General features: G+C 40.6%; 1 protein-coding gene across 4 annotated transcripts in view; it reads right to left on the bottom strand.

Annotated features, from left to right (window-relative positions):
- BTRC (beta-transducin repeat containing E3 ubiquitin protein ligase) overlaps positions 1–20237 on the bottom strand; it is a 121840-nt gene that overhangs the window by 80544 nt on the left and 21059 nt on the right. For 2 of the 4 annotated variants that reach the window (XM_054071520.1, XM_054071521.1), the window contains one exon: positions 14236–14343. The exons of the other annotated variants lie outside the window; for them this stretch is intronic. In XM_054071520.1, coding sequence (XP_053927495.1) covers positions 14236–14343 — 108 coding nt within the window. The remainder of the gene's footprint in view (positions 1–14235; positions 14344–20237) is intronic. 4 annotated transcript variants of the gene reach the window in all.

The raw sequence follows: 20237 nt of genomic DNA, 5'->3' as shown, positions 1-20237 counted from the left end.
AGGAAAGCAAATAACCTAAACTGGCCTTCCAGGTCAGTGCCTGCTTTGCTAACTGGTACATACGTGCATATCATGATTACATATCTATTAACCTGGTAGCTGCACAGAATACTGGCTCTTTTTTTCCTCTGATAAGCTTATAAACCTCCCTATGACAAGGACTTCCCCCCCCCCACCCTGATGCGCAAGGAAATGAAGTTCAAATTCATGTTTGAGCAGCTCAGCTATCTACTATAAGCTAAATTCTTAAAACTGGAGCTCTGAAAGCAGTGAAAATGGCAAAGCACAACACCGCTCCTCCAGCCAGGCATATAGAGGCACGTTCACACAAGTCCCAGATTGGTCTGAAGCTACGCTAATGCTGTCCATGATGACAAAAGTTTCAACCGCCTTTTTTGCAGCTGAATATCAGGACAAGATTCTGTTTTCCACATGTGTAGAATGGATCCTTCGTATTTTTCCTTATTTTTCATTCCAATCGATAACTGGAAACACACATATTCAAAGCAATAATGGAACTTCATGCCATCAAGAAGAGGTTTTTTATCAAGTTATTTAACTTATTAATTATTGGTTGATTATAAAGGGTAAGCTAAGGGTGTGGGGAGTCTTAGCATTAGTAGAACAGTAAATTCAGTTTAATGTTTAAATACTCAGCACAAATAGCAAAGATCTGATAAACAGAAGCATTTTGAAGAGCATAAATCTAGTTGTAGTTAAAAAATAAACAAAAAAAAACAGGTGGTGGGAACAAGCCATTTAGGGAAATTTTAAAAAGCTAGCTTCACTTAATACACATTTCTCAAATGAGAGAGACCACAAAACAGAGAGAGAGAGAGAGAGAGAGAGAGAGAGAAAATATGGCTAATGAGAACAGTCTTTCCACATTCCCCAGGAAGCAGCCCTGCTTAACATTTCTGTTCTGTGAATTTAAGAGAGTCAGCAGTGGTAAATTTGTTTTTAATATTCAAGCTTTCAAGCCTTGCAAGCTAGTTGGCCAATGGCCCTTTCTATTCCAATGTTTGTTGGTGCCTTATTTACACAAGCATTACATCCGGAGAGCCTTTGAATATAATTTCACGTGGATTAAGGGAAGAACATTTGCTTCTGCTAATCAGGACATCTGGTTATTTTTGTAACTCACAGACATCTGCATTAGGCAGTTCGACTTCCCCATTCCTCATAACAAGGTTAGAGCTGAAGAAGCCTCAAGGATCTCTCACTGAATTTTATTATTTGCGTTTTTTCACAGCCAGGTCTGTTTCAGAATTTCTTTTCCTGAATAGCACAAATCGATCTGCACCTTCACAGGTACACATATGCTTTTATAGCCTGCACTTTCTATACATGATTTTATAGCGTACATCTTGTACTCCAAGATTTTATAGTAGCACAAAGCTATCTACATCATTTTAAGGAACAGAAAGCACACATTCCCCAAAAGCATGGATGAAACCATCTAATTAACCTTATGATACACATAATACGGGCATAGGTCCAAATATTCAACCAGGCCACTTACGTAAGACTGGTCTCAGAACTTTTTCTGAATCCTGTTATCACTGTGCTTCAGTTTGTCTCTCACGTGGCTTCTCCTGCATATCAGCTCCCCACACTAAATAAAACAGTATTCTTCTCTTCCTATTCTTCAGGACAACCTTAAAGATCTCTCCAGTCTTTCAAATTCTTGCTCAAATTCTTCTTTAAACAGTTTCAGCTGAGGTTAATTTCTCTGCCAGACTGCAGAATTGTGTCACACATACTTCAGAAAGAGGGATTTCCCACGCAACAGAAGCTTTTTAAAGAACAGAATCAATCAGGGCTCGGCTCTTGCTTCTTTGTTGCTTTCACTTTGCATTCCTTTGACAAAAATTAATTTTCAACACTCATCCCAGAGTGCCAAAGTACATTCTCAGTTTGCGGGATCCTTCCCTGCCCCCTCCCACAAATCACAGCTTTTATCAGTGCTTTTGTATGTGGGAATAAGATTTTTTTTTTTATTTTCCCCCTACATTTAAGGGGGGGAAAAAGCTTGAAGTCAGCTTTTACAGGCTCTTAACATAAGCCAACATTCAAAAAAGATGTCAAAAACATATTTCTAGTACCAACAAGAGTCAGCAAGAGCCAACGGATTCAGAGAGAGTTTTTAAAAACTTTTTATTTATTAAAATTCTCTGGATATAGATTAACATTCTTTGTACAATACTTACTGCAGCTTCCTCTGCATAAGAGCTGCAAGTGCTTTGAGAAATGGGTTGTAAAAAAGGCTAGTTTTGCTGGAGATTTCATGTCCTTCCTGAAGCATTATGTTCTAAACCTTCATAACTACTTCTTCAAAGGACCAATGCCGTCTCATTGATCTCACTATAAAAGCCCCTTCCCATCCCATCCCTGGTCATCATGTACACTTATTATTTTGATTTTTATTTTTTTTCCCCAAACCCTCTCATTCTGAGCTTTCTGTCAAGTAGACAAAAAGAGCTCCACTTCCCCATCGCACCCCTTCCTTAGAGCCCGTTGCTTTTTCACTTCCAAACATCTAATTCAATCACGCTGTCCTCATCTTACTGTACGGTTTTATGCTTTTCTTGCTTTTTCCTTCCTATTTTTCATTGCAGGAAAGGGGAAAAAGAAATACAAAACAAAGGTATGAGGCAGGAGTTGTCTGCCCAAAGTCAAAATGAGACCTAGGGTAAGAATCCCCAAATTCTGCTTCCCACTGAGTGAACTTTTTTGGCACAGTGCCTCCCCAAAATAGTGAATAATAGCAGCTCATTTGTTTAAAGAAATGGCTACCCAGTGATCTCTCTGCACCATTAGACTGACATGAATTCACAACATACCATCTACATCACGGTATGCAGAGGCACCCAAATCTTTATGTCTTAACACAACGCAAGCCAGGTCACCCTGCAGCCAAATGACTTGGTTTTCCATCTAGAACAGGTTCAAAGTAACTACTGTGCCACCATGGAGTAATTCACGTGACACAGCTTCACCTCCCCGATGTACCTCACAGTACTAATTTTTCCATACAGGCACACCTCGGTGATTTTTTCCAGCTTCCAAAGCTACATCTGTTACATGGGACTATGGGGTAAATTTAGTTAACTTCCAATACCCGATGTGTTCACCTCCATACAGGGCTGCTGAAAAAACTCACTGCTGATATGAAAAAACACAAAGAGGTGCAAGTCTACACATGTCCCAACCTTCCATCACATCAAGCAAAAAAATTTTATAATCTTCCAATAAAGAATGGAAAATTACAGATCAGGCACTGCACTTCACGACAATTGGCTCGCAAGCATCACGGCCTTTTAACAGCTGCTGCCCAAGAAACAAACCCCTGCGCCCACACCAAATTTGAATGGAGTAACAAAACAGCCCCTTCTGTAACATTTCAATTTAAAAGCTTGCTATTAGGTTCTGCTATTGCAAAATAATCCCAAGTCCAAATACCATTTTCTTGAACTAGAGCTAGGAGTTACAAAATGTTATTGCAAATCTCACTTTGCTGGGTAAGGAAAAAGAGTTGGACCTGCTATGGAGACCATAAAATGGGGTGGGTAGTCAAGCAATTAAAGAAGGAAAGATAAAGGTGTACATAGTATCTCGACTTCAGATACCTTGGGGCTAGCAAGCATTTTGTTCCTATAGGAAATTATGCAGCTCTAGATCATTGCCTATTGAGATCCACTATTCACAGCTTTTTGCTACAACATGAATGGCTTATTAAACTTACAACATATCTGTTTTAGTTAACTTCTTGGTGGAGAGGGACCAGGAAAACAAAATGTACTTAAATGCTGATTTTTTTTCCAGGCTGAATGCCTTTCATCCAATAAGACATTCAAAGCAGTGACCCAGCAAATGGATTGAAAAAGCAATCTTCCGTCTCAGTGCCACATTATCATTCCTATTCAGTATTCTCGGTGAGATATCTCAATCAGCTGGATGTGTGTGTAAGTGACAGCGCAGCCCATTGCTGGGTTAATTAAACATTTGACTTTAACACCCTCCCCGTCATTAAGCAAATAAAAACAGATAATTCAAACCGCACTTCATCCACGGGGTACACAACATACATGTCAAAATTAAGAGAGTCCAAGGCCCTCAGGGAGTTCTACTCGGGGAGGTAATCAGTTTAAATCTTATCTGGTTTATCAATTATTCTATTGATTAAAGCAGTGTGATTATACAAAACTCCCTCTTGCCACATGGGATACATGTCAGCAGAGCAGGACAACACAGGGAGGCTCAAAAACGATTTAAAGAAAATACAGACAGATGAATAGCAGTCTATTAGTACATGCCAGCAATCTATAGCTAGGAAGCCCAATTCTTCTTTTTAAGCAAGTGAATTAAAGTCCTTCCAAATTAGAGTGCCAACGTTGTTACCTCATCGGCTTTAAAGTCCGATCTATATGTTGAAAGGGCAACATTATTTCATTTTAAGCAGATGATTTCTTGCCCAGTATTTGAAACACCTTCTATTGACACGGGTCTTGGAACAAAGACACCAAACACAAGAAATCCCAGAGTTTAAAAGGCATTATATCTATCTATCAAAAGGTGGAAGGAAAGGGCATTCTTGGGACTTGATCTCTCCCACATGACATAACCGTAAGTAAACTGTTGTATTTTAATGATTAAAGTGCAACACTTCACATCAGACACAAAAAGATTGGTCTTCAGAGTTCTGGAGATTTTTTTGGTTTGCAGCCCTCTAAAGTGAGACCCTGGCAGCTCTGGGAGCTGCCACTGCCACACTCTCCTCATTTTCACAAGTCCTCATATACAATCCCACCACAGCAGTCCTTACTGCAAATTCTCTCTTGCATACAGCCACACTACACAAAGCAATTCCAATTACTTCTCATTTTTTTCACTTCCAGGTGAAGAAAGCTCCAAAGAACCTCTGTCTCTTCCAAGGTCTGCTGGTGGCCCAAATCTGTGAGCATAGTCCCACCTCACTATCTTCCCAGTAACATTTAGTTTCAAGTTTTATTGTAATATCCTCAACTAGCCTGCAAAAGATCTCGCCATACACAAACAAACCTTTTAAAAATGAAACACTGCCCTTCAAGAAAAAGCAACAATTTAAATTCATTTCTAAAAGTTCCCTCAAAGCAAACAACTAGCAACAGAAGAAAGATCAGCTTTAAATCAGGGAATTCTCTTCTTTCCACGACATTTCCTACAAATCTGTTCCATAATGGTTAGACTATGTATTAGTCAGCTCATCACACCAATTTTTTCACCAGGACAGAAATAGGAAGCACAGCAGTCAAAACACCAACAAGCCAGAGAGCCCCAGTGCCCAACACTGTTGGAGTTGCAGTCACAGAAATTCTGAGAAATAAGGACAGCTAAAAAGCAAGCCTGAGGTATGTTCTTGCCCTTCACCTTCAGAAAGGGATTATGTGCCACTCCATACTGGCACTGCATGCACATCCAACCATTCTTCAGTCTCTTCTTCACAGATCTCTTTTCTTCTTTGGAAGCAAACTAGAAGCCTGCATTAGCATGCTGTATTTTACTCTCACCACTAGAAATACTGAGGGTGCTATTTGTAATTGTATTCTTTTAAGAGGTTTGTTCTCTGCAGCTGTTTTCTGCTTGCAGTGTATTTTGTGTAATCAGCACATCATCATAAATACATTGGCTGCTCCCCGGAGGGAAGCTGTCACTGTTTAATTTACAGAACAACCTGGCCAATGTGAATTGTAACACTACAGCACTATGGCAAGAAGTTACCACACTCAGAAAAACAGGTTTCTATGAATTTTTATATCAAGAGCTGGTCCCAGGACAATTTAGGTTCTAGAAATAGATTGCTTTTAAAAGCACTTTACACACTGGATGGAATGGATTCTTTCCCACTTACAGCTTCTTAAGACAGCGCCAAACTCACTCCCACATTATTTCAGAGATGACAACCCCAATTCCCCCAACACAACCATCTTCAATTCTGACTTCTACCAAAGGAAGGCGCTGCCTGTAGGTGTCTTATGCTACGCATCAATTTTTTTTTTTTAATTAAAAACAACCAAAGCCATCCCTGTGTTAGCTGTCTTCATTTCAACAGGGGAACGTACTCTGTTGCAAGGTCAAATGTTATTACATACATGAAAGGGTTGATGCACAGTTTATTACTCTGAAGGTGCGATAGAAAAGCAAGGCGTATTCCTGAAAGTAAAAATGTATGCAGCTTTAGTATCTGAATGAAGAGCTGCTTCCTTTGTTTGCTGGATATATGGTTGTGTTTTAAGAGAATAAATCACAAGGATTTTTGTAGAAGGCAGGCAAAAGGCAGATGGTTGCTCTTACCAGATACAGGCACAATTCAGAACACTCCACAATGGTAACAAAGGAACCTAAAGATGAACCCCAAATAAACAGTTGGGCATGACCAGTGAGTTACCTGGATATTTCATTAGCAACAGCTACTAGAAGCAGCCTACCTGATTACTTGGGGAGGGAGTCAAGGCAGATGACAACCTGATTTTATTTTTTTATACTTATATAAATATATGCAAAATAAAAATGTTAAAGAGAAACAACAACAAATATAAATAAAATCAAGACCAACTGAATGGATAAATTTGACTGGGAATTCTCCTCCAAAAGCAACACAAAACTGCTTTAAAAAAAAAAAAAATCTGCTTTCAATTTTTGCGGGGCAGCAGGTTGTTTAAACAGATTTCAATGAAACTGAAAACTCCCCGAGTTCTGTACAGCAGCACTTTCTTAATTCTCGGTGGTAATTAGAAGCCCTGTTTAACATCACCAGACACGGGGCAAGTATATGAACATAATAAAAAAGAATCATGCATATCACAGAGTACTGTTTATATATTTTGACAAACACGGTTTAATTTTACTTAGTTTGCAGAGCATTCTAGTAAATTATTTTTTTCTATTTGAAAAGTAACAAAATATAAGGAACAACCAGTGAAGCAAAATAAATACCATCTTATCTTGCGTACGGTTTCTGAGAATAATCTACCAAACATGCAAAAAGATGAGTGGAAATGGACGAAAATTTTATGGAAAACAGAGTCATCTAATTGTCTATAGACGAAAGAATACAGGAAAGAGACTATCTGACTATTTTTATGCACCGTGGAAGTCGTAGCCAACAGAAAGCAGAAGAAATAAAAAGAAACCCATCCGACACAGCGTAGCAAGGTATCTCCTCAAGCTATGAATGCTAAGATTTAGTAACCGCATTTCTACACTAAGTGTTGGGGTTTGTCCCCTTGAAATTGCATGTGGTCACACAAATACTCAATTTCAAAGAAGAAATACCTTATCTTATTCTTTTAACACATGCGTGCATTTAAAGTTATTCAGAACTACCTCTGCACGTCCTATTTCCCAAGAGTCACTGAATTTTTACTAACATTGCCCTAAATGCTGGATGATAAAGTACTTCACAACTTCCCTAAATTTGTGGTACAATTCCATTTTTTAGTTTTTAAATTAAAATTACTAATGCGGTGTTAGCTCTTTGCTGCTTCTCCAGAAAGAGACAAAAGCAATCTTCTGCAGGTGGCTCCCTCTGAAGCAGTGCCCGTGAAGTTCCTGAAGTCACAATGGCAACTGGCCCAAGTGGCTCATGGCTGGTGACACAGGGGACGTTGCTAACAGCTGAGAGGGGTCTGCAGTGGGGTGCATTCAGTGCCGCCTTGCTTCGTACAGAGCAAGAAGTAAGAGTAGGCATTGGGAGAGCATGGAAAAAAATCACCAAAGAGTTATTTAAAAACTAAAAATGATCACACTAGTAGCACGAGGAGGAGGTTTCATTAGAGATCCCGAGGCACAGGGGCCCACTGGACGGAGCCAAGCCGAGCTGAACCGAGCCTGGCTGAATGGAGCCGAACAGAGCTGAGCCCAACCCAAACGTAGCAGAGCAGAGCCAACTGGAGCTGAGCCCAGCCCGAATGGAGCCAAGCAGAGCTGAATGGAGCTGAGCAGAGCTGAGCCCAACCCACATGGAGCTGAACAGAGCCAAATGGAGCTGAGCAGAGCTGCACCTGGCCCAAATGGAACTGAGCAGAGTCGAATCGAGCTGAACAGAGCTGAGCCCGGCCCGAATGATGCTGAGCAGAGCCGAATGGAGCCGAGCAGAGCCGAATGGAGCCAGGCAGAGCCGAGCCCGGCCCTAAGGGAGCTGAGCAGAGCCGAATGGAGCCAGGCAGAGCCGAGCCCGGCCCTAAGGGAGCTGAGCAGAGCTGAACCGGCCCAAATGGAGTCGAACAAAGCCGAATGGAGCTGAGCAGAGCCCAGCCGAGCCAAGTCCGGCCCAAGGGAGCCGAGCCGAGCCGAGCCCCGCCCCGCGCTGCAGTTCCCGGCGGGGCCGTCAGAGCGCAGCACAGCACCGGGATGGCCGTGCTCCTCGCTCCGCACACGCACAGCCTGATTCTAATTCAATTAGTGCAGCCGGCAACTCCAGCAAAGAGTAATTCAATTAGTGCATTGTGGAGCTCCACAATACCTCCAAGCAGATGTTCACGATCCTAAGGAACCGGAGCTAGGTTTAAGGATACCTGTACCCCTCCAGTGCAGCGTGTGCCATCCGTCGCCTCTCCGACGCCTGACAACAGGCTAAGCGGCACCCCATGAGCCTGACTTCATCCTTTAAACTGAACAGTCAAACTAATGCAGGTGCACTAAGGCCGTGCCCTCTCCAGACCAGGCAGAGCACGCTGCGTAGTGACATGATCATTACTGTGGAGGCTGAAGGAGGGAGGACAGAGCACTTAACTCACAGTGATGGGCACACTGGGGGGCTCTTGGCGACAGACACTGTCACACTTCTTGATGCTCAGGCTGAAGAACTAATAAAATCATATGCAGCTCCTGACAATCAATACGGGTGCAGAATAAATGTCAAATTCTAATTACTAAATTGTAATGTACTACCAAAAAGCCTGAAACCATCTCCACTGATCCGCAGAGAAGGATTTCTTTGCCCTCTGAAAGGAGGGAAGTATATCTTGTAATTGGTGCTACCCACGAGCAGAGATCTTCCAGCACAACGGCTTCCCAGCATCACCAAGTAACAGCACTAGTTATGCCACCAAGCAGACAAGGCCATTGGATTTAAAGGGGGGTAAACCCTCAATATGTTTTACAAAACTGTCCTCTAGTCACTGGGCATTTACTCTACTAAAAAAAAAGAAATCCCTGGTTAGGATAACCCTCTTGATCCTCCTACAGTGAAGCTCCCAAAAGCCTGAACCGCAGTTGGGGGCTGGAGTCAAGTGCAAAAAAGATGCAACTCATTTGGCTTCATTTCTGCTCCCTCTCGTGCCTTTGTAATTGCTCTTGCCAGGTGGTAAGATGAGGAGAAACAGGAGAAACTGCTGCCTAACACCTCCAACAAGAAACTTTGCTTAAAAAAACAGGTGTCATGTTGTGGCAGTTCAATATTTCATAGGCAATACAAGGAATGTGCAACAACACTGCAACTTTAAATCTTTGCCTCCCGTGTCAGTCTCTCTCCTCTCATTGTAATGCCAAAGGGAACAGCAATCAGAGTGGAGATGTTCAACGTGATAGAGGTCAGGACACCGGTGGATCAACGTACCAGAAACACGACCTTGTTTATTTTTTTCCCCAGTATTATTGTTTACAGGGTGCTTTGCTCATGTACCTTGTGGTTCTTAGCTAAAAGATGAAATTACAGCCCAGGATGAAGCGCTCAGGCACACATCCAATTTGTGTTTCCATCTCAGAAAACAAAAAGCTTCTGAGGCCCTCGGGCTGCCATTCAAACTTGGAGAGGCTGACATTTTTAACAGCATGAACCAGAGACTGGCAGAGGGAATGATCTAATGCATTTCTGACTTGTCAATCAAAGATCTCACCTCTGCTGTCTTGTAAACAGTTGGGGGCCACCTAACAACATTCATAACCAGGGAAGAGCCTGCCACCAGCTGGGGGTGGCTGGTACCACACACTCTGGCTATTTGTCACCCAAATTATGATTCCATTTGAGAAGTGCACCGTCAACAGCCCACGGGCACATTTCACATGGCCACTGAGACAGAGTGATGGGGAAATACAAAGCAGGCTTGGTTGAGGGCAGCCACATCTTCACGCTGATGGAGTCTACTGACTGGTCACCCACCCTATCTCCCTCCCAATTAGAGACAGAACTGCGCACACCAAACACTGGCTCCCCAAAGCCAAACCATTTCCTCCAAACGCGTTCTCACAAACACATTTCTGAGCAGCCACAGTTTGGCCACTCCAAGATTTTAGCCTCCAGTAAGACCATAAAGAATGGACTACCACTTCTCACAGTTACATTGTATTTCCCAGCAATAAAATGTCAACTTTTAAGGCAAAATGTATGAACAGGCTAAAGGAAATTTACAAAGACCAGTGTTTCTAACTATTTACTGATTATGCTTCTTTAACAAATATTCCGCTTTCTAACACAAAAATATAAAGAGTAGAAAACATGTAAGATGCAAGACTCATCTGAGAAATTGGCTCGTCTCTTCCTCACAGGTGCAATAGGCTCCCATCACTACAGACCATTTACATCTTTCCTTCTCTCACCTTTTATCTCAGTCCAAAGAATGGAGCAGTGTACGTCATGTCCACACTGTGCTCCTGTTTGCTTCAATTTGCCCAGCACAGTACATCCACGCTTCCCTCAACCAGGACAGAGCGTCCTGCCAAGACCAGGGAAGACATACCTCACCTCTAGAACACCAAGCAGACGGCAGTGCCCTTCATCTGACAAACCCAGACGTGCATTTCTTTATGATCAAGACTTCACTTCAGGTAAAGCAAAATGTGAATTTCTGGCACCCCGGAGAGACACTTCTGTATCCAACAAGATGCTGCTACCTCTGCCACAAAAGTGAATCCTCCTCTAGGGGTACTAGAGCCTTTTAGAGAAAATTTCAGATCTGACAAAATAAAACTGACAAGACAACTCTCTGCTTTTTTGCTGGTGCCTAAGCTCCAGATAAAGAAGTAAAAGTATGACTCTTCTCCCAAAAAGTTTACATCCTAAACTGGAGCTGGTATTTGTGATGGGTGTCAATTAGGCAAAAAGGAAGCGCTGGACTGTTCTCTGTGATTACCCTGATACACAACCTTTGGCAAGACTTTTAAATTGCTCCTTAAGTCTTGTCATTCATACTACAGCTTACAGAAATAAATTCAAGGAAATACTATGCAAACCTAGAAGGATTAATGCAATCATCTCCTTGGCATCCTTGATGGGTGATTGTAAATCAGAATTTTCAAAGAACTGTGACTATTAAAAGCAACATAAACTGAGCTGTCTGAGCATGCACGGAAAATATTTTAAAAGGAAAAGTAACTATCTACAAACGAAAAAGGTCATGAAAACAGACACCTGTTGTCACATCTGGAAACTTCCAAAACATGGATTTCTAGGAAAAAGAATATACTCTGCATAACTTTATTTTTATTATTTTTAAGAGAATCTACATACAACCTAATTTTCACTTGCTTTGCAGAACGACAGTACAACTGGCATCCAAAACATCGAAAATGGAATGGCTGAGCATTTTCTCTTGTTTAAAATATCCTCTTTGACCCCTTCCTACAGTGCCTTATAGGAGTTCACATTGCAATTTGCTGCCATCTTTCACCACAACCTTTATGAAATTCAGTTACAAAATAGACTATCAGTTGCAAAGCCCTTTGAGAGAAAAGATGTTAAAAAGAACTGTTTCTAGCTCCTTATTCTGCCATTCATAGGTTTAGCCTTAAAACCTTTCCCTCTGTGGGAGGATTGGCACACAAAGCTGAGGAACCAGAAGATCCTGTTTTCACACAATTGTCTCCAATAATAAAAACACACAAAGAAGAAAAATGAAGCTATCTGACATATTAACAGAATCATCTCTAAATCGACTATCTGCCAATGTTTCCCATGAGGAGTCAGCAGGGTTTTAACTGAGCTATTCAAAAAGAGCTTCTTTCCACATTTCTGTCTGAACATCTGAAGGTAAGCATGTAAATAACTAGACAAATTCAGCAGTGACTAAGTAGCCTTCCAGATGGCATCTTCTCTTTTGCCACAAGCAAAGAACATTGATATGCTTCTCCGGTTACTTCAAGCTTGCTATGGAAAAAAGGAAATAACATGAGAAAATTTGCTGGACTACAAGGAAGTCTTTAATGCTTTCCTGAATATTCAATACAAAATAAACCATTAAAGAAGGATGAAATATTGCAACACCACAGCTTCAAGGAGGCTCCAAACCACTCCCATGCTGACTTCTGCCCTGGAAAATGCAGAAGCCATACCTCACAGACAGGAGTTTTCTTCAAACCATGCAAGTTAATGGGGATCAAAGCCCACTGAAAAAATGGACTGAAATACGGATGACTCATTGCTGCAAAAGCTGTTGCTGGCAATTTAGTTTCTCACTTGGTCCTAAATTTGCTTCTCAGCATAGCAGAGAGCTGTGAAGACTACTAGTACACCATTTTAGATGGCAAGTGGGGCAGTTCCCAGAGTCACTAAATATACATGGAAATGTCTCTCAAAACCTGCAGGAATGCAAGTATCAAAGTCCTACGACTCTCCCAAGAAGGCAGTACATGGTGAATGCTTGTGAAGCTATCAATGAAAGTATCAATGTGCTTTGTTATTGGAAGTTATTGTTCATATCTATCATTAGCAAGAACATCATGAGCTAAAAGAAGCTGATTTCCCTTCCACTTTGTAATATACGATTACTCCAAGTAATTAAAAACAATTCAAGTAGAAAGAAAGGAGTCCCAATGTGAGTTTATAAATTATTTTCCATATACTGCTACGGTTCTCTAAAACCTGAGCTTAAAGAGATCCGAGATTTATTCAGCAGCAGAAAGCCCAAAACCAAGGCCCATCCGATTTAGCCAAATTATGCAAATCAGGATTAGAAGTAGGAGTCTAAATTCTGCCTGTTGTCTCCAGAGCCCTCTTAGTCTAATAAAAAGTCATCTCCCCCCTCCCCCATGGAAAGCTCCGCTAAAAGCTTGCCTCAGCAAAGGAGGCCGGGCAGGACACCTTCCAGAGTCCATCAGTGCTACTGCTGGGTCAGCAAAAAGAGTTGCAGCAAAATGATGCAAGACACTTAAGCCTCCCCTGAGACTAGCAGGATTATTTCCAAAGTATGAGCCTAACCCTGGGAGCAAGAAGCCAAATTCAAAATGATCTTTGCATGCTGTCCTTTAGAGGCAGACAATGAACTTTCACCAAAACAAATTTCAGAAAGATTCTAGCTTATTCATTATTTCTGGTTTTGCAAGATGCTGGTGAATAAAACTGCCCCAGGTTAGGTCAGCAGTAGCGTAATCCAGCAGCATAAACCTTTAAATTCATGCTACCACAAGCTCCCATAAACTTGCACTTTACACGAGATACTCCTAGGTCCCTTAGTCACTGCAGTTCACACAACACCTCAGAGACAGAGTAACCAACGTTTTGCTGCCCAGTCTCTGCTGTTTATATCCATATGTCATCGTAATATGCTTGCAATGATCTTGAGAGCCTTCTGCAGGTTTCTAGATGCTCACCCAACAGCTGCCTCACTCTCTGCCACAGGAAAGTGGTTGTATTTTGTAATCACTGCTTACCCAAAGCATCTGAACAAACATGTTTGGCAGAGAAAAGCTTGGATCTAACAAATTCAGAGACCAAAGAAAAAATAAAACAGGTCTCCTTTATTTGACTTCTGATTGACAGCTTACTAGTACAATCATTTTGTGTAGTCAAAATGCCCTACCTACTGCTAACAATTCTGAAGTAAACAAATGCCGGCATCAGTTATCGCTGTGGCAATGAACCCACCCCCTCAGTCCTCTCAGTACCGTACAGAATATTTAGATAGCAGGGGAATCACCACATGAATAGCCAGATTGGAGACTGTGTGATGGATACTGTTTGCCAAATATAATTAAGTGGTATGTTTTTGACACAACTGAAAGCTAATAGAAAGGATGATGGTATCAAGCCAATTTAGACAAAATAACTATTGCATCAAGGTAATGGAAATGCCCCAATACTGAGCTGCCCTGAATCTGCACAAGATGGGTTTAAATACCACAGGAGATCTGAATGACATAGGAGAAGTATACAGTATGAGGCAGAAGAAATGAAGGTCAAGCAAGCAAGGAAGTAAAGGAAGAGATGCACACATACACAGACGGAGAGAAAAGAAGGAGTGGGGAAGAGACAGAAAGTACCTGGAAAGCTGGGAGTGCGCCAGTCCCTGGGTTATACAGGCATCGCAGCGAGGGCATGCTGTCCGCCAGGCTGGAGCAGCCCAGCCACAGAGATCTGGGCATAGAGCACTGCAGAGAAAGGACAACTATGAGATGGGACTGTATGAGACAGGATGGCACAGATTACAGGAACTTTCAAGGCTTAGCCAAATGGCATCAACACCACTGCATCTGGCCTTAAAGACTGAGATACCTCTAAAAGAACACAAACTGCCAATGATTCTTCTTTGGGAGAAGCTTTACAGATGTCATAGTAGCAAGAAAAAGGCACTACAGATCAAGAAAGTAAATTTTTGATCAATTTTCTACAGTAATGTGTGAGTTTTTCCAGCAACAAAAAGTTTCCTTCCAATTAATCAGACCTGTTCTCCATGCACAGCCATGCTCCAGGCACAACACAAAGCGAGCAATTTTGCAAGGGAAGCAGAAAAGGGAATGACAACTTTAAGTGTAATACTGGCAGGGAAAGAGAACGTTTTGTATGTTTGATTTTGACTGCAGAGGGGATAAAAGGAAAAACCTGCAACCCAGGGTGAATAAGAACCTGGTGACACTTTGTAGGTTTCATGTTTCTGCTTGCCTTGTTATTCATTAAATAAAATACAATTATTACAATAAATTGATTCTATTCTTCTGAACACAAACACAAAAAAGGAGCCAGAACAGCCAATCAAGGAAAATACTAGCCATTTTTATAGTTAAAGCCATTACCCCCTGAAATATAGAGTTGCTTGTTTGTTTTACACCAGTACTATTAAATTTAGAGATGCATTATGACAGCAATTGCTTTTACCAGCCACGGAGTTTTTGATGTCATAAGCACTGCTGCATTTGTCTAATTACTGGCAGGGCAGGAAAACATAAGTATATTTTAAATTGGCAGATAGCCATGAAAACTGTAGGATGTGATAGATTAGATGCCAGAGATTTCAAACCCTCACACTCCTTTTTTTTTTTTTTTTTGGGGGGGGGGGGGGGGGGATGGGAGGAAATCTGAGCAGAAAGGGCAGCTGGAATGGGTATGAAATGACAGCTGCCTTTTGAGCCACCGTTTCTTGCCGCTCTTAAGAGGGCTCGAAAACCTTGCACAATCTTGCTCTAAATTAGTATGTAGGAGCAACATAACCCATCCTTGAATGAGCAGAAAGGTGATCACCAACATCCATAATCTGGTGCTGTACAGACAGGCACAGAGAGATTAACCCTGTCTGTCACCACATTCTTTGCTGTACTTTGCTGCCATTTACACCGCTGTTCCAGAAATAGTATTAAAAGACTGGTGAGGAACATAACCTACACAAATGTGCTTATTAGAAGTTTATGATACCTTAAAATAAATTCCTCAGCTCATTTTTGTTTTCTTTTTAAAAAAAAAAACTCTTCACTTTCCAAAGATGCTGAAACTCAAGAACTTGAGTACTTTATAATATTATGCATCACATGAATTTGTAGATAATGCCCCTCCTAAAGAAAAAAAAAGATAAATTACAGCCATAGTATTATAACAAGCAAGAAAAATCTGAGCCATACTTTCTTATCTGCCATCCTAACCTACCAGAAAATAAACACTCCCACATTCAAAAACCTTCCAGTGCCAGCAATCTTTTCTTTGTAATGTAATATGTATCACTCCAGCTATTAAAAGCTGTTGTGACAATCAGCCTTAAAAATACATATATATATTATATATATATGAAGTGGACGTCTATGGTTAAGCATCTCACCAATTAAATAATATATTTACTTAAACTGAAGTTATTACTCTCCAAGAACGTTACAGTAACAAGGGAGATTAACTAAAACATGGTACCTCTGATGATACAAAGCAAATTCACTACGTATTAGCTGCTTGCCATTACCTATCCTAGGATTCATAACATAATACCATTTAAACAGGGGAAGACAGGTGGGGGTGTTTGTTTAGGGTTTTTTGCCTACAGACTTATCAAAGTCTTGCCTCAAACATTTATTCCCTCTTCTCAGGCTTTCCCATCCCTTGTGCTGACTCAAATTTTTTTGTGCTGTGATATTAAACTTGAAGGACTGATTGCCATTAAAACTAGACTGACCAGACCAAAGAGGTTACTTTAAATATTTTACTAAGCTGACATTGACATGGAAAGACACTGAGGCAGGAAAAATGAGGACCACTCTTGTCAGTGGAAAGGCAAGCTTATGTTGCCTGAAAGTTAAGTGAGGTGATGGCTCAAGTCAGAGTCACTACAAGCAGCAGGTATGGCACTCCATTGTGCCACAGCACGCACCAGGTAACGAAATGTCTTCCTCTAGAATTGCCATGATAACAAATGAAAACATTGGAGGCCTATTCTGCAAAACTCCTCAAACCTACACAGGCTATCGTTTCTCTCCCATGTACTCTCACTGCTCAGTTCTAATCCACAACTACGAAGTATGCATTGAAAAATCACCAGCACCTTACATGCCTTCTGAACCTACACCAGTATATAACAAAATCTGTATTATTCATGCAGCTACTACCTATCTTAAAATATGTGTGAAGTTGCGCACACTGTGGGAGAAAATGTCATTCCTGTACTTGCCTTTCACCTATTGAAGGAAGCAGAGACACTAAATTACTGTTGGTGACCGAAAGAGGCTTATTCACAAGCATGAACAAAAGGCCCCAGGTGCTTCAATAGAAACAGCTTGTGTGTAAATCAGATGAGTGACCCAACAGAACAACTTCATTTACAGCCTGATCTCTGAAAAATCTCAACAGCCTCTGTCCCCATCCACCAAGCACACCATGTGTCAAACACTCACTTTTGTACTGTCAGCTCCACAAACAAGGGACTGGCCTCAGTGTTCACTACTTGAAAGCTGACTGACAAAATCCTCTCCCAAACTCAAGTCAATCGACATTGATTTTTCAAAACAGATACAGAGCCACAGCATTTGGACAACAGCCAAACGGGAATGCTGATACTGCTTGATAAGTATTGGGCCAGGATGCAGCAGTTTCTCTGCCTTCCTGACTCCTGACTGAACCGATACTTCAGGTCTCTGCACAACTTTTGGACCCAGAGATGTAAAGCTTTTAATTTATAAAAGCTAAGCATCTTTAATACACCCCGAGTGGCATAACACAAGGAATGATTTGACAAAACACACAATTACTTTTTCCAGCTGATTTTAAGTCCCACTCTCTGAACTAAAGAAATACAGGGAATACAGTTTCAAACAAGACCAGCATCCTGCTCCCGACAAAAGCTGGTACCAGCTGCTCCACTGGTGATTAGAATGGGCTTGCCTTCTTTTGAATTAAAATAGGCTTAAAGCATTCACAGTCAGTGGCTGAGCTGAGTAGGCAGCAACCACGGAGCTGAAGGGAAGCTGTATTTTAACCTATTCAATTATTCTTGTAACTATATTGCGAGAACGTTTTTGACCACATCAGATGTTCTACCTCTAATAGCCTACCTCTCTTCCAATTATTTGATGTCCTAAAGACAAATCTCAATACACGCTCAATGGCTAAATTTTTGCCAGTGCTAAAAATTGGTTACTTACTTTATTTGCCATTGCATTACAACATTATACATTACAATTCTGGACTTCTTTTATTTTAATCAAATTTGTTCTCTTCTAGTCCTTCAGCAAACACAATATACTAGGGGTAACTAACATAGTTTTAGTAAATTGTGTTACAGGTCAGAAACGTATCACCTTGTCCTGTAAAACTAAGTGGCTCTACACAGGGAAAAATACATACGTTCTTGCGCTACCACAATTTACAATAGTACCCATGCATGAAAATACAAACTCACCGTAAAGCAAGAAAAACAACAACAAATCAGAAAATAGTTTAAAGATATTCTCTTTATAAACACTTTGGAGAAATTAATTAGACAGTAGTACAGAATTAATGTCTTTTAATATGCTAAAATGCACACAATTAAAGTGTAGTAAGCTATTATTCCTACCTGAACCCTGCACTCAACCTGGTGATAACCTGTGTGCCTAACAATACCTTTGATTTACAAGCAACCTAACACGCAGCTTTCCACACCTTCACAAATTAGTTTTATAGCCAAAAACGAAAACCCCCCTCTTTTTTTTTTTTTTCTCCAAGAGCTGGTTTCTGGTCAACTGTACGTATTTCAATCCTTCCCTAGTTCAGAATTCTTTCCCTTCTAGCACAGTGTCCAGTGCTTTATGCAGTTGAACTCTAAAGATAAACCAATAACAATTCCTATTTCTCTTGGGAGATGGGAATTAAGATCATGTTCACCCAGTATTTTCATTAAGGAGCATAAATAGAATATGACACATGTTGACAAGAGCTGAAGAGCTTAAAGACTGAGAGAAATCGAGCTTTTCCTGGCTGGTCCAGCTGATCATAAGCCAGGGAACTGGATAAGGTTGTGTGAAGAAAAACAGAAACACAAGCTGTAACTCTTATAAAGAGTTGAAAGGATGTGCTAGACAAGAGTGGAAACCATGTGCTAGAAATTCTACCAATCAAACTGAAGCAGATAAAACATAAGGATGCTCTGAAATAGTATTAAAACTACACACACCTACACCAGGCCTGACCTTGATATAAGAAGACAGATCTTTCCCCATCCCTTTTTCATCACTTCAGAAAGCAAATATGGGATGGCCAGGAAGCACTATTCTCCCCAAAATTCTCCCTGCATGCTCCCTAAAATGTAATTCTCGGGAAATGTCCCATAGGAATTTTGACCCTCTTCGATGCTTTATCAAACACATGCTCAGATGTTACTAGGATTTGTAATATTCCCAATGATTTTTATAATATAGAACAACAAATGGGAGAACAAAGCCTAGCACTTTGCAATCCCACTCAGTTCTTCTACTTTTTTTGTCACATATTTAATTAAGCCAATGCCAAAAATACAACACACATCACTTCCACACTGTGTCCAATGTGCACTATTCCTGTCACCACAGAAAGCAATACATTGTATGAAATGTATCAGATAAGGCAGCTGCTATTTAGATTACAAATGTTGATCTCTTGAAACTTAATAACAATCCCAGAAATTTACTTCTGGCTAAAAAGGGATTTGGGCTCCTTTCTTTGGTCCAAGTTTCCTCCTTTCAACCTCTCACATATACATAAAAATGAAAAGGTATCTCTTCTTTTTCCCCCTCTACTGCTTAAAAAGGCATTCTCTCTTATTAAATATACATGATATAGTATAAAAAAAGAAAATAAATTCCCAGTGAATCTTCTGTACTTTCATGATTAAAATACCTGCCACACATATGTCACTTTTTAGCTTGGGTAGCACTTGATCATGCAGACTTCTGATCTGAGAGAAAAGGTATACAATACAAGTTAAAAACCTACAAAAAGAGACTGAGAAAATTTTCTTTTTTATTATTTTAGTAGGGTTTTGTGGGTCTTTGTTTTTTTCTTTTCTTTCTCGCCCTATCCCAACAGTGGATACAAGGCAAACTAAACACGTAATTACATGAGAGAGCCACCCAGCTTTCAAAGGAGCCATTCCAGTGAATTGTGTAAATAATATGCCTTTAAAAACCCTAACATATGAATACAGATTTACCAGTTATGGAGCAGTTATATACCTGAGAGACAAGAATACCCATTTTAAAGAAATCCTGCCTAATTATGAACTTACCAAAGAGACCAGCGTGGCTCAGAGCAAATTAATACTTTTATAACTTCCTTCAAAAGTTTTTTTTTGTCTGTTTTCATTGAAAAATAAGAAATATGTTAAAAGCTGTAAGTCTTAATTAGGCTAAAAACAATGGCCAAGACCCGTGTTAGAATTTATACATCCTTACACCCAGACTACTGTTCCTTGCACTGAAAACAAGATAATTCTGACTTTGTTTCTTGCAGTTTTTCTTAAAAGTCTTTCCATTGTGAGATGATGAATTTATAAAATAAAGGGGTAACCACAGTACCCTTTGGAATATGATCACGAGAAGGCTCTCCCAGGGTCCAACTC

The sequence above is a fragment of the Cuculus canorus genome, chromosome 7 (assembly GCF_017976375.1).
Source record: "Cuculus canorus isolate bCucCan1 chromosome 7, bCucCan1.pri, whole genome shotgun sequence".
In the NCBI taxonomy this organism is placed as follows: domain Eukaryota; kingdom Metazoa; phylum Chordata; class Aves; order Cuculiformes; family Cuculidae; genus Cuculus; species Cuculus canorus.
This window is presented reverse-complemented; position numbering and strand designations above follow the sequence as displayed.